Source organism: Lynx canadensis, chromosome C2, assembly GCF_007474595.2.
Source record: "Lynx canadensis isolate LIC74 chromosome C2, mLynCan4.pri.v2, whole genome shotgun sequence".
Lineage (NCBI taxonomy): Eukaryota > Metazoa > Chordata > Mammalia > Carnivora > Felidae > Lynx > Lynx canadensis.
In genome coordinates, this window is record NC_044311.2 from 96917075 (window position 1) to 96931555 (window position 14481).

The following is a 14481-nucleotide window of genomic DNA, read 5'->3' on the forward strand; positions in this document are numbered from 1 at the left end:
ACTTTTTAAGCTACCATTATGCTCCCCTAAGTGGTATTTTTCCTTATTAGGAATTCATTTCTTTTTATTTATTTTTTTTAATCAGTGTTTTCTTTTCTTTAATGTTTATTTGTTTTTGAAAGAGCTAATGAGCACATGAGCGGGGAGGGGGCAGAGAAACAGGGGGACAGAAGATCCAAAGCAGGCTCTGCACTGACAGCAGAAAGCCTTATGCGGGGCTCAAACTCACAAACCATGAGATCATGACCTGAGACAAAGTCAGACACTTAACTGACTGAGCCACCCAGGTGCCCCAGGAATTCATTTCTTTTTAAAGGAACTCATTCAAATGGAATCCCAGAGAGGTCAAAGCATGAGCTTCAAAACATTGGTTCAAATCTAAACTCCATCAAATTCTGGCTATGTGAATTTGGACAAGTAATTAACCCTCTGTATATCTGTCTTCTCATTTATAAACTAGGGTTAATAATCCTTACCTCCGACAGCTACTATTTGGATAAAAAGAACATCTAAAGCCTAGAAAAGTGCTAACACATGGTAAATGCTCACAAATTGAGATCTTTACTAAGAATTTTGTTCTTTTTATATTATTATTCCAAAATTTAGGATAATTAAATAAATGATACTCTGTTTGCCAAGCCATTGTCATTGTCATCCTATTCATTCTAATCAAAAGACTCTTGTTATTAGTGATATAAGAAGAAGAAAGTCCTGGGGCACGTGGGTGGCTCAGTCAGTTAAGTGTCAACTCTTGGTGTCAACTCAGGTCATGATCTCATGGTTCATGAGTTCGAGCCCCATGTCTGGCTCTGTGCTGACAGCATAGAACCTGCCTAGGATTCTCTCTCTCCCTCTCTCCCTGCCCCTTTCACACTTGCACGTGTGCTCTCTCTTTCTCTCAAAATAAACATTAAAAAAAGAAAAAGAAAGTCCTTATTAATATATTCAGAACCCAGAATTTTTAAGTAATGAAAACTGGAAGAGTCCTTTGAAAATTGTAGGCTACTCTAAAATCACATAAAGGATTACAATGGACCTCTGTGCAGCATTTTTATTAAGCCACATTTAATTTTTATTATAATGATATTTTGAGCATGGACATCTATTATTTTAACTACACCAGGCATGCTGCAATGTGATTTATAATAATTTTTCTTAGTCTCACCTATACAGGATTCATTACAAATGAATTTGAAATGTTCATTCCAATAAGCCATGAGTGAACAGACCTGTACCATTGTGTCATCTGAGAAATATTAGGAACAATGAGTTCTTCATACATTTATCATTATCTGTGAAGTTTTCTTGGTAGGAGAAATTTCCTAGATTTTCAAGGAGAGAAGCGAGTGTTTGGCCTTTGTAATTGACCAATGTCATCCTATCCCAAAATTAGTGCACTTAAAAGTGTTCAACCCTAATTCGCTGCCACTTTTCCCATGCTGGCATCTCTGAGGGGCTAATAAATAACTTACTACTTAGTTATTCAGGTTCTGAACAAATTGAGAAATAAGTAAAGATGTATGGAAGACTCAATGGCCCCCATTGTGAGAGATCAAGATGGGAAGATGTAGTACTTAGTGTGGACAACTTATTTCCCCAGTCATGGCAGCAGCCCTGGAATGGTGCAGGCCTACTCACCTGAGAGTAAGAAGGATACAGTCCTGGTAAGACTTTCTTGTGGAGAAGCAGAGGGGAAGCCCTGTCCCCTGCCAGAAGCTTGGTTGCAAAGGAAGCAAGGAAAGAGAGGAGCTGAAGAAACCTCATTTATTCTTCCCAAATTTTTCACTCAAAATCATTTCTTCCTTCTGGGTCCCAGAGCAAGAAGTGAAATAAGCTCCCACCACACAGAAGGAAACATCCAGGGCAAGGAAGAACTCTCCCACAAAACTGTACAGCTGGGACCTGCATCCCTGGTCCCATGGTGGGAGGTCTGGAAGCCATTTATCATGGCATTATTACATTGAGGTGCCACAGCTATGAGTGCCAGAGGTGGAGGAGACGGACAGCATGTAATTGGGCCCAGATTATGCTGGTTTAGCAAAAAAGTAGACATCATCAAGGGTTTGTCACTCATAGCAATGTGGCTCCAGAAACTCACAAACACTGGTTCAAACTCATTTTACAAACTGAGAAATTAAAGCAGTAGAATTACAAGCAAGATTATCTCTCTGGCCAGCATGCTGCAAACTGTGGAGGGAGTCACTGGCAGCTTAACAACCTGCTTCTGTGAAGAGGTGAGGATGGGAAACTAGCATTCATTCGTGGCCATCTATGTCTCTTCTGACATATCCTTTCTCAGAAGATGGCATCACTTAGATGCCCAAGCCAGAAACTTGGGTGTTACCTTTGACACTCCTCCTTTGCATAGGTTCTTTTTTGAGAGGGGAAGGAGGGCCAGAGGAAGAGAATTTTAAACAGGCTGTACATGGGGTGCCTGGGTGGCTCAGTCGGATAAGCGTCCGACTTCTGCTCAGGTCCTGATCTCACAGTTTGTGGGTTCGAGCCACGCCATCGGGCTCTGTGCTGATGGCTCAGAGCCTGAAGCCTGCTTCGGCTTCTGTGTCTCCTTCTCTCTCTGCCCCTCCGCCAACTTGTGCTGTGTCTCTCTCTGTCTCTCAAAAATAAATAAATGTAAAAAAAAAAAAATTTTTAAACAGGCTGTACGTTCAGCACAGAGCCTGACGTAGGGCGTGATCTCACAACCATGAGATCATGACCTGAGCCGAAATCAGGAGTCAGACACTTAACTGACTGAGCCACCCAGGCACCCCTATTCTTGTCAGTTCTGAGGCTCCATACCTTTCCATCGCAAATCTGCCCATTCTCGTCCAGCCCCTTTATCACAAACCTAGCGCAGGCTATCTTGGCTTCCTTCAGTAATCTTGAAGTGGACCTCCCTGCCTCTGGTTCCAGCATTATATAGATGAGGAAATTGAAGAAATGTAACTCTAGATAAAGTACTATCTTCTATAAGGAGGAAGGACAGTGAGGGATAGAACCTGGATTTGGGCTCACATCTATCAAACTCTAAATCTAAACTCTTAACCTCTATTCTATGCCCCATCTCTATACAAATACCTCCCCCACCAATACAACTACCACCAATTATTCCATTGTCTTTTTTAAATGTTTATTTATTTATTTTTGAGAGAGAGAGAGAGAGCGCGCGCGCCAGTGGGGGAGGGGCAGAGAGAGAGGGAGACACAGAATCCAAAGCAGGCTGCAAGCTGTCAGCACAGAGCCCAACGTGGGGTTCAAACCCACAGACCACGAGATCATGACCTGAGCTAAAGTCAGATGCTTAACCCACTGAGCCACCCAGGCGCCCCTCCATTTTCTTTTGAACTAATGGACTCTAATGATCTATATAACCAAACATAGAATGAAAGAATTGTAAGTGGAATCTTGGGGATCCTTTTAAGCTAACTCCTTCTTTTAAAAGATGAGAAAGAAAAAGCTCAAACTGGTGCAGACACTTGTCCCAGCCACAGTTCTATTCAAGAGAAGAGTCAAAATCAGACCTCAGGTTTCCTGTTTCTGACTGTTCGTCCTGACTCCTAACCCATGGAACAGATAAATGAGTTACAATTTTGAAAGTTAGTAATTTAAGGGCTAAATGAGTTATGGGTAGGAAAATAGACTTAGGTCGTAATGATACCAACTGCCCATTTGGAAAGGATAGGCAGTTTTCACTAGAATTGGGGTTTTTGTTTTGTTTTGTTTTTGTTTTTAAGCTGGAAGGGATACTATAGGTCATTAAAGTGTGGTTCCCTCATTTTATAGGTAATAAAACCAAGGCTCAGTAAGATACATTGTGTGATGGGAGGGCCACACAACCAAACTGAAATTAAATTCCAGGACCCCTAGTTTCCAATCCAAGGTTCTTTTCTGCTCATCAGACTGCTTTTTTGTGCCAAACAAAGTTGAGCAGGTAAGTCTAAAACAGAACAGCCACTACCACCCACTCTGACACACCTGTCTGCACATGGGCTGGAGGTGCTTGTCTAACCATGCTTTAACTCCTCCTCTCTCTGGCAGTGATTTAAAGATGTCCAAGCTGATGTAAAAATGAACTGGGAGAGAAAACTGCACACTAACCTGATGCTTTTGTGCATCCTTTTTAACTAAGAAGAGCAGAGTCTTCCATAGACGGGAAACTTGGAAAATAATTTTGAATATGAAGACAAAATTCAGAAATGAGTGAGCTGAACCAGGTGCTAAAGAGCAGAAATTTAAATGAATTTTGTGTTACTAGAGTTTTCTTTGCTAATTTCCCTAAGTAAGCTTTTTCCTCTACAAAGTCTAAACAGATTGTTCGGCTCTATTTTTGACTTGTGTGCACAGCCAGCCTACCATTTTCTGGCAGATGACCTTTGGACCGAAAACTACTTTTCTCCTTGAAGGTCCATAACCCGCACAAATACAACGTCATCAAGCCCGGAGCTTGAGCCTACCATCCCAGCTCGGTCACACATCCCTGTAAACACTCATTCTGCCCTCTGAAGGACTGTTTGAAAGAATCGTGGCAAATCAGGATATCAGATGTGCTTCTGAGTTTATTTCAAGCCTGCTACACGTTTTGCAGACCCAGTTCGAAGCAGCACATATCAAGTGTACAACTGCCAGAGAGCACAGAAAACGGACACGCGGCAGGGTAGACCTCAAACTGCACACTCACACACAAAAGCACAATTTACTTGGGTCATGGCGATAAGGGAACTCTTAGGAGAAAAAAAGGTAATCATCTAACACAATTTTGTTCATTCGTGTGTTTGTTTTTCTGAATTCCTGCAACGATTATCAGGCTAAGCTTGGGTTGGGAGAATTTTAGCCCCCTATTACTTTCATCAAACTTCTTACCACCATCTCAAACTGTGACAATAATGACAATAATAATGATGATGAACAAGAAAAACGCTCAGATTATATGTTTGAAATCCCAAGACCTTTAGTATCACCACTTAACTTATGAAAAGAAAAAAAAAATGATGTAAGTATTATAATCCATGGTTGAAATAATTGTTGGTCTATTGAAGGAGGGAGACAGAAATCCTATTCCATTGCCATAAAACCCTGTGAAGCGTCCCATTTAGGAAAAGCAAGCCCACAGTTTCATTAATCATCTCTCATTTCATTTAGTTTTCTAGTGATCAGTCCCATTCATTCAGGTGATCACAAAATTCTTGTAAATGAGGATTTTAAGACTTCCTTTCGTGCGGCTCTCCAATCAGATTGTCCTTTCTGATTCCTTCTTGCATGGAAATTCCACAGCACCCTCTGACTTTCATGTAAACTGTGCCCCCGTCTTTTCTCCAGATCCTCCCACTATCACAGAATCCAAGAGCAATGAAGCCACCACAGGACGGAAAGCTTCACTCAAATGCGAGGCCTCAGCAGTGCCTGCGCCTGACTTTGAGTGGTACCGGGATGACACCAGGTATGTGCCAAACGTGCCATGCCCCCGTTGTTCCACTAGGTGGTCCTAGGGACAGAACCTAGCCCCGCTGTAATTATGTGAGTCTATACTATTAGACTCTTCATTTTCTAAATCTCTTTATCAAGTGCTTAGAGGCCTGTAGTTCTTAACCTGAAGCCCCAGAGCATTCAAGTTACATGCAAAGAGTGAAGTAGCTGGCTTAATGGGTATTAAGCCACCTGTATGTCTTTCTGTATGTCTCCACCTGTATGTCTTTCTTGCCTGGAGCAGAAGCCAAAGCTCAATGAAACTCATCCATTCTTAAGTCTTCTCTGTCGATAGACATCGGTTCTGATAATACGGAGTTGCACGATTAAAATGAGAAATTGAGCAGGGAACAAGCTGTTACTACATTTCTCTCCATGTCCTCCAATATCATGATGAAAAAGGGATTGCTACACCAAGTCTTCATCAGTGTTTCTTTTTACTCTTCTGTTTTTGAACTCTTAGGATAAACAGTGCTAATGGCCTTGAGATTAAGAGCACGGAGGGCCAGTCCTCCCTGACGGTGACCAACGTCACTGAGGAGCACTATGGCAACTATACCTGCGTGGCTGCCAACAATCTGGGGGTCACCAATGCCAGCCTAGTCCTTTTCAGTAAGTATGCCAAAGTAGGGCCTGACTCGGGAGAATTCAGTCGAGTGAGTGCTCCCGTGGAAAGCTTGAAAAGCATTCCTTTACCTCACCTTCAACCTTACCTATTAAAGGTAAACATACACAAAAATAAGAATCCAGTCACTGAAGCAAAAACACAGGACTTCAATCCCTATGCATAGGGCAAGATTTACAAATCAAATAATGTTTCTATTTCCTGGCTTCCTTTTGATAACTGCCTTGTGTTTTTTTTGTTGTTGTTGCTGGTTTTTGGGGGTTTTTTGTTTATTTTGTTTTTTGTTTGTTTTTTTGTTTTGTTTTTGCCTGGTTGATTTAACTGTAAGAATACTCAGAGAACAGAAATCTCTTTGGTGATGATCTTTTAAGGAACAGAGGTGATGTAAGATCCTGGAAAATAGATGACAGTTAAAAAATGGCACTGGTGAGAGTGATTGAAGAAGATATAGTCAGTGAGGATGGATAAGGTGCTGGGGGAAGGGAGAGGCTGGGAAAAGGAAGCGTATTTTTAACAACACAAGAGAAAGGTGGAATGAATGATTAAAACATCATATAAAATCTAAAAGAGGAAAAATGGTTGCAGAAAGGTTTCCATATGACAGCAGGGAACATCACTTGTCTCACATATTTTTGGAAGAGATAAAATGGTGGGAGAGAGGAGCATCCACAGAGCAGAGAAGATCCTCAGGCCGACTGAGGAGGACTCAGTTGTTTTAGCTTACTGGTGTTACTAGGAGAGCGCACCTTGGACCCTTGCCCTTTAGCAGCTGTTAACCTTCAGGTATCTGACCCCCTGCCTGATGGCTACAAGCATAGACACAAATGCCCCTGAGAAACGGATGGGTGAAATTAGGAGAAGACGATACATTTGGATTAGAGAAATGTTTATAAGGATAAGTAAAACAAACACAAGAGTTAGTTAGCACATGCTGGACCAGAAAGTTTATTTGGACTAAAAGACAAAGTCCAAAAACTTTACTAGTATGATTTTGGAATAACAATCCACTAGGAATTTTTCCTCTGCACAGATTCAGTTGGAAAATCTAGAAATATTATGACTAAGAGAGATGTCTCTATCTTTCTTTATCTTAGATGAGCCTTCAAGGAAAAAATATATATATATATTATATGTATAATATATATATGAGAAAAATCAATTTAAGTGAGAGTTCTCTTAAGATGCAGTATTAAAGCTATTTTCTAACTGCTCAAGACCCAACTCTTTAAAAAAAAAAACACACACACCACAAACTATGCTAAATTTGGCCTTCAATTTCTCACCCATAACTGCCATTGACTTCAGTCTATAACAGTTTGATGGGATACAGCTATACAAGTGCTTAAGTTTAAAATTCATATGAATTTTAATATGAAGTTTAAAATTCATATTGCTGTTTACTTGTCTCCAAGGACCAAACATCAGTGTTCTTTACTTCAGCTAGAGGCACCAATATCTCAAAACACTTGAGAAGATAATTATTAAGAAATGTAGTTACCTGTTTCACTCTTGACATCAGGGATTCTGTAAGTGGGGGTGGTGGTGCAAACAGCCTCAACCCTGAATTTGGGATTCTGACATATCTAAGGTAACCTGGTTAAGTAGAACAACATACACTTAATAAGTTTTATAGGGGTTCGAAAAGAGAAAGTGGGACAACTGGATTAGTTAGAGAAAGTAAGCAACTATAATTTGTATTAAAGCATCTTCTCGTTGTATCCCATCCAGAGGAAGAAATGTGCTAATGATATATTTCAAATGATAAATAAAATGACACCTACTGACTGAGAGAGAGGAGGGTAAAGAGGATGGAAGGGTGGAATACTCCAGGAGGCATGGACTAGGTCAGAGATAATGGAGATACCACTTGTCTGCTGGTGCCCGTGGTAACCTCAAGGCCTTTCATACCCTTGCCCTATGCATCAAAGTCCATTTAAAGGACTCAACCCAGTAAAATTAAGAAATGCCAAGACAAGAATCTTAGAGAATTTCTGTTTGTAAGCTGGAATCGCCTAATTATGCATGTGTATCGTAATCATATTGTCCCGATGACTTCACAGAAGCCACTTTCAATTACACGTTTGAGAAGTGCACAGCACAGTGATTAACGGGGCTCTACTTCCCCGCGGGCCCACACTGCCCTCCACAGAACACCCCCCCCCCACCCCCAGGCACTACCTCTGCGTTTAGCAGCATGTGCATCAGCGTGGAGTTCAGAGCTGATCTCCCACCTAATGGGGAAGTTAGGAGGCATAACGCTAAAAATTAGTGAACCTACTGCCTGCTTTCTTAGACCCAAGGCCTAAATGTGGATGGACATTTGGGGTTTGTTTTAATGTTCATTTTATTTTTGGGAGAGAGAGAGAGAGAGAGAGAGAGAGAGAAAGCTCAAGCAGGGGAGAGGAAGAGAGAGAGGGAGACACAGAATTTGAAGCAGGCTCCAGGCTCAGCGCTGTCAGCACAGACACAGAGCCCCGTGGGGGGCTCGAACTCAGGAGCCATGAGCCAGGAGGTCATGATCTGAGCGGAAGTCGAATGCTTAACCGGCTGAGCCACCCAGGCGCCCCTAAAGGGGAAGCTGTGCTTCTTACATAGGGGAAGGGCACTTCTGCCTCGGCCACCCCTCCATGACCATTTAGCTTTGGGAGGCGCATTGCTACATCCTTCATTCCTTGGGAATACAGCTGTACCGCAGCCTATTTCACACAGGCAAGAGAGAGGGAGGAGGTGGGGAAAGGGGAAAAAAAAGAAAGTACCTATGTGAACAGATTGCTCATTACTTAGACTCAAAGTAGATGGGTTTAATGGGTAGAAGGAAGACGCCGCTGGCAGCGGCACTTTTGCACAGAACGGGGTCAGGAGGGGAGCGAGGCCTGGGAGGGGAGGAGGGGAGCAAGGCTTGGGGGGGGGGGGGGGCGGCTGCCACAACCCTGACAGAGAGCACTGTGTGGGCAGCGGGGTGCTGTGCTGACCAGCCAGTCCAGAGCAGACCAGGCAGGTGGTGAGCTACTGCCCGCCAGAAAGAGGCAGCACGTAGAGCCGGAGCCCCTGAAGAGTTCGCGATGATCTGTCTTCATTGGTGCGTCAGCACATTTTCAGTGTCCACCACAGTGACGCGTGCTGACTCTTTGCGCAGTGTCAATTTGCGGTCACTGATCCATCTTGTCCTCCACCACATGCGTACATATACTTCTCCACTCTATTCAAATATTGATCTCCAAGGGGGTCAAAATAATTGAAGGAAAGTGCAAGAATACATTGTATTCCTAGTAATTTTTTCCTAAGCTAGTGGAAGCATTCTTTTCTCATTTGTTCTGTTCTCCACACATTCTAGCATTGTTTGTCAAGGATCTGTACCACCTCAGTCTATATTATATCCAAGCTTAGATGTTTTTCTTCATCCTGGGCAAAGCGTTACATTGTATATTTTTTTCTGAACACATTCATCCCATGGGACAGTGTGTACAGGCAAAGATTCAGCCCCTTAGTCCTCCTCAGCTATGGGGACATGCAGCGCCTAGAGGAAGACTTTGGCTTCTATTGATGCCAAGAGAAGGTCCATTGTCAGCATATGTAACATAGCAGATTCTGTGTTTCCACACCGATGACTACAATGCACCCACAAGGGAAACCTATCTTGTTTCATGTTTACGTTGAGTTACTTTTAAAGCAATGGATGGGGAGGGAGGATGGGGTGGTGATTTTAATGTCATCACTACTGATGAAGTGAATGTTTACAAGGTACTCTGAACATGTGCTAAACCCTTAACATACATAATCTCATTTAACTCTCAAATCCAGGCTCTAGATCAATATGTTACCTAGACTGGTGTATGTGGAGAAAATGTTAGGAGATGTATCTTTTGTAGTCTGGAAGTGAGGAGCCATCTAATTTCTTTCTCCTTTTTTCACTTAATGAGGTCTCTCCATGACTAGATATTGTCATATCCCTTCCCACCTCACTGTTTCTGCCACCTCTCATTTCCATTTCCATTGACCCCCATGGAATGGGTCCACTGGAGTAGTTAGATCATTGGTTAATCTTTGGCACAGTGAGATTCCTAACTCATATTCCAGCCTCGTGGTCACCTTTTGACCCTAGGAATATTCCCACATGTTAAAGAATACTCCTACTGATCAATTACCTTCTATTTTAGAGAAATGTATCGATTGGTAAAGTATTGAAGCTATTAAGTACAAAAAAAATTAAAAATGCAAAGAAATCTACATTGAGCCATACCACATCAGTGTGTAGGAGGTTTTCAAATTCTCTTTTTATTTTAAAAGATAATTAACTTGTAAACCTATACTTGATTAAATCTCAAGTATTACCTAAGCAACCCAGCACTGGAGAGAGCCCTTAAAATGAGCGCCTCCCCCGCTTGTTTAGAAACCATTTTAAGTTGTTATCTTGGGGGCCTGGAGTTTAAATATATACCACTTGATGAAGTTAGTTAAGACTTGGCAAAGCCTCTTAACCAGCTACTTCTAGATGCCACATAATAAAACAGTATGAGCAGCCATTTGAGCACTACCCTCATGTAGTTTGAAACACCGGCTACAAACTTTAAAAGGGCTCTCTGTGGCTACTATAGGAAATAGATGGGCACTGGGACTAGATTTAGTTTCAAGAATAGGCATGGAATATGCTGACTTCCAGAAAGTTTACCGAACATCTGCAATACCCATTGGAAAAGAAAAGAAAATCATATCTGTGTTAACAAATTACCTCTCTATATACACCTTACAATCAGCTCTAGCCTTTGCCATTTAAGTGCTTTTATATCAGAGGTTTTCCTTGTGAAGTGTAATGCCCCCATTTAACAGTTTCTCATTGGTGTCCCAACAGAATCAACCAGTAACACACACGTACATACACACACATATGCACACACACGTACATTTGGCAGATGTACTAAGAGCCACAGCCTCTAGTTCTGGGGTCAGCCTTAGGGCTCTGTTCCTCAAACCTTCCAAAATAGCTGCTTAGCGATGCTGACCTCCTCCAAATATTAGCAACCAAAAGACAAAGCACATAGCACCAAAGTTTCTGTCCTCCCCTACTTTTGATTATCAAAAGTCAAAGAATTTCTTCTTCATTTTAAGTGATGTCGCTTCACTTTACACTCGAACAAGAGCCTACAAACCATGGCAAAATTATAAAATGCAGCAGAGTGATGGGGGAGGAATAAGGATAAAAAGCTGGGACTGGGAAGCGTCTAAAGAATAAGTCAGTAGGGTGGAATTCAAGAATGAGAGTAACTAATGGGGCGTGATAGGGATAAGATGATGATAACAGGGTGGAGCTAAGATGATAATAACAAGCTGGGAACCAAGGAGGGTGGGTGAGATGATTTTAGCAATACAAATGGTCTTGTGGAAAGGAGGGCAGAGTGCATTTACCCAGCTGTGAACAGTGTGATGAGAAAATATTAAGCTGAGTCATTTAAACAGTCTGAATAATAATAGTGATAATAAAAAATAAAGTACAGTGGATAGAGTATAGTATGGGACAGTAGTCTCCAACTGCTACATAAATGCTGAAAGCAGTTTAGCTATTTAATTTCAAAGCTGAAAACTTAATACCAAATAACCAGTGGAGGTTTAAACCATTTTTCTACTTGACACTTGTGTAACTAAGACACAGTTGTTTGCCGCTCTACTATTGACCTGTTCTATCTTAATGCACTTAGCAAACTTTGGCATTTAAGTTACAACTTTCAGGCAAGCTAGAGAAAGGCTCACTCTACAAGGAGTCAGGGTTTCCTTGGCATCCAGATGTATTGAGTGTCCAAATTCCAGGCAAAATCTACTCTTTCTAGACATGTGGTACAAGATGGCAGGCAGGTCAAATTTGAATATGCACATATGCTTTTCTCTTTATGGTTTTGGTTTTTGTTTACTTCAATTTATCATTAGTCTTTATTTAACCAAATGGCTGGGAGGAATGTAAAGTGTGTGCTAATTATGTTGCATTATAGGGTTTAGGGGCAGTAGTAATGCATCCTAGTCCTAATACACCATTCTACCTTTCTGAAAGAGCCTCAGAGGAGGATTTAGAGTTAAACCTGGGGTTTTGATAAGATAAATACAGGATGCCTAAAGCCTGAGCTCTGTCAGCACATTCAACTTATGATCAGCAGCTTGGGGATGGGACTGTGAGGGACACATAAGCTCAAACCTATGTGTCCAAAAGAACACTTTTCTTACTCCACGGGATGTATCATCAAGTAAATTTGATTGGTTGATCAAATTTCAGGTGAGATTGTATTATTACAAGAGAGTGGTATTAAAGAAAAGACAGAATGAAATAATACCATGCCAATTTACTTATTTCCTTGGCATTACTCTCGCACTGGTATTAGAAGTGTGGAAATAAAAACCTGAGGGAAAAGTTGAATTAGTATTTCCCAAATAAATTTTCCACATACTTGGCTAAAGCTGATATGAGCTGTAGGGCTTAGGGAGAGGAAAGGAGTCCTTAGCTATCACGGGTCCATCTGTCCTGAGTTAAAGAGACCAGAACCAGGACGCGAAGATGCATGACTGACTGTGATCACTGCTAATTTAAATACCTTCAACCCAGCCCTCCAGAAAAATTGTAATTTTGGTAGTGAGGTTTTTTTCAGTGTAGGGTAGGATCCTGTTTGTAGGGTTACCACAATAAGATGTCGTTTCCTACTCTAATTTTTTTAAAGCTTTGGATTTAAAATTTTACCAATAACTTTCTGATAATTTAGTGTTGGCAGGAAGAACAGACAAATGCTTTATAGGAGATACTATCCTATAGGCATGGAAATTTATCTGCTCTATAATTATGTGAGTAGCTAAGCATGAGTAAGATATAAGTATACAGATAGATCTATATAAACTCTCCATGATGCTTACTATTTTTTCCCCTTTAGAGCGTGTTTCACCCACAATCCCCCATCCCATTCAAGGTCAGTATGATTTTTATGACTGTAGTTCTGTTGCTGGGTCATTCTCCATCATCCATAATGTGCAAAACACACAAAGGGGGATACATATTCACAACATTCACATACAATAGAAACCTTTTTTTTTTCTTTAAACCTTCAAAATAAAGTTGATCAATTGTCCCCACACCAGTTGATAGAGATGTAACAGATTCTTTATCTGACTTAAGTAGGTAAGTAGCTGGGGAGATGCTAAGCTCAGAAAGCAATTCTCTCTTCAATTAATATGTGTTACAGGTAACTATGAACTCACATATTTGGAACACAGCCAGTTAAGTTCTGTAGCTCATAAAAATATGAATCCTCTAACTGACCACCCACACATTTGGAGGCTTATACAATCCGAATCTCAAGTCATTGGTATTACTTAAAAAATGAATTTATCTACTACTGCCAAAATTTGAACTCAACCAGATTACAAGGACATTAACTTTTCTTAAAATTGTGGCCAGTGCGGGGGCTTTTCCTTTTAAGCATAACTATTTTAGAAAGCACAAATGAAAAAATAAGGTAGTCATTCTGTATTCCTTTTCATAAAACTTTCTCCACACCCAAATTAAATTTTGCCTCCTACATCACATTTAGATGCAAGTTGCAGCCCCAGCCTTCTAGCTTAAGGCTATTTAAAGGCAAATTGGCAAATAAAATTAAAACAATACAAAAAAATCTGAAATGAAACCAACCTACCATTGAAATTAAATTCCAGAAAAGTGATTTGCAAATAACACTCAAAGACCTGAGAAAAAATGGAAAGTAGGCCATGCGGGGCCTCGTGTGGAAAAAATAAATCCAATTAAACAAGATTATTGTATACACTATAAAAGAAATGTGCTCAGAATTAAAGGTAGAAAGCTGCTGTTTTATAAGTTTGAAGACAGATCATGTTTCATTAACACTCATCCAAACTAAAAATTAGGCCAAAATTGGGTGAGGATATTCAGAGTGTCAATAATGTTATGTTTTGCATATGTATGTATTCACATATATGCAAACTTATTTTAATTATATTTGCAATGAGAATTGCAGGGTTTCAAGGATCAACTAGACAGCTTAATAAAAAAGTTGCTCTTAAATTTTAAGAAGGGTCCAAACTATTTATAGAACTCTGTTGAATAAAATCCTTCCTTAAAACATTAATGAAATCTGTTTCTTATCCCAACTACTAAAAATAAGACTTAAAATGTGCCTGTTTTTTAGACTTGACATGAAACTTAGTGTTCATGGAAAATATCCCATTTTGAATTCCTGACATGACACAATTATTTTAAGACATTTCTCTTCGAGTGTTGCTGCAGAGATTGACGCCATTTTATCATGTTGACATCTTGCAAATATCTTGATGTGACAAACACATACATACACATTTGTCCCAATGGATGATATCTTCAAAGAGGTCATGCTACATCCAAGACGAGC

The 14481-nt window shown here is 40.6% G+C and overlaps 1 protein-coding gene across 2 annotated transcripts in view; it reads left to right on the forward strand.

Moving 5' to 3' along the window:
• Positions 1–14481, forward strand: part of LOC115523726 (limbic system associated membrane protein) — a 649474-nt gene that overhangs the window by 609714 nt on the left and 25279 nt on the right. Inside the window, exons 5-7 of one of the 2 annotated variants that reach the window (XM_030329957.1) lie at positions 5317–5437; positions 5927–6075; positions 12994–13029. In XM_030329957.1, the coding sequence (XP_030185817.1) occupies positions 5317–5437; positions 5927–6075; positions 12994–13029 (306 nt within the window). The remainder of the gene's footprint in view (positions 1–5316; positions 5438–5926; positions 6076–12993; positions 13030–14481) is intronic. The other variant, XM_030329958.2, reaches the window with a different exon arrangement.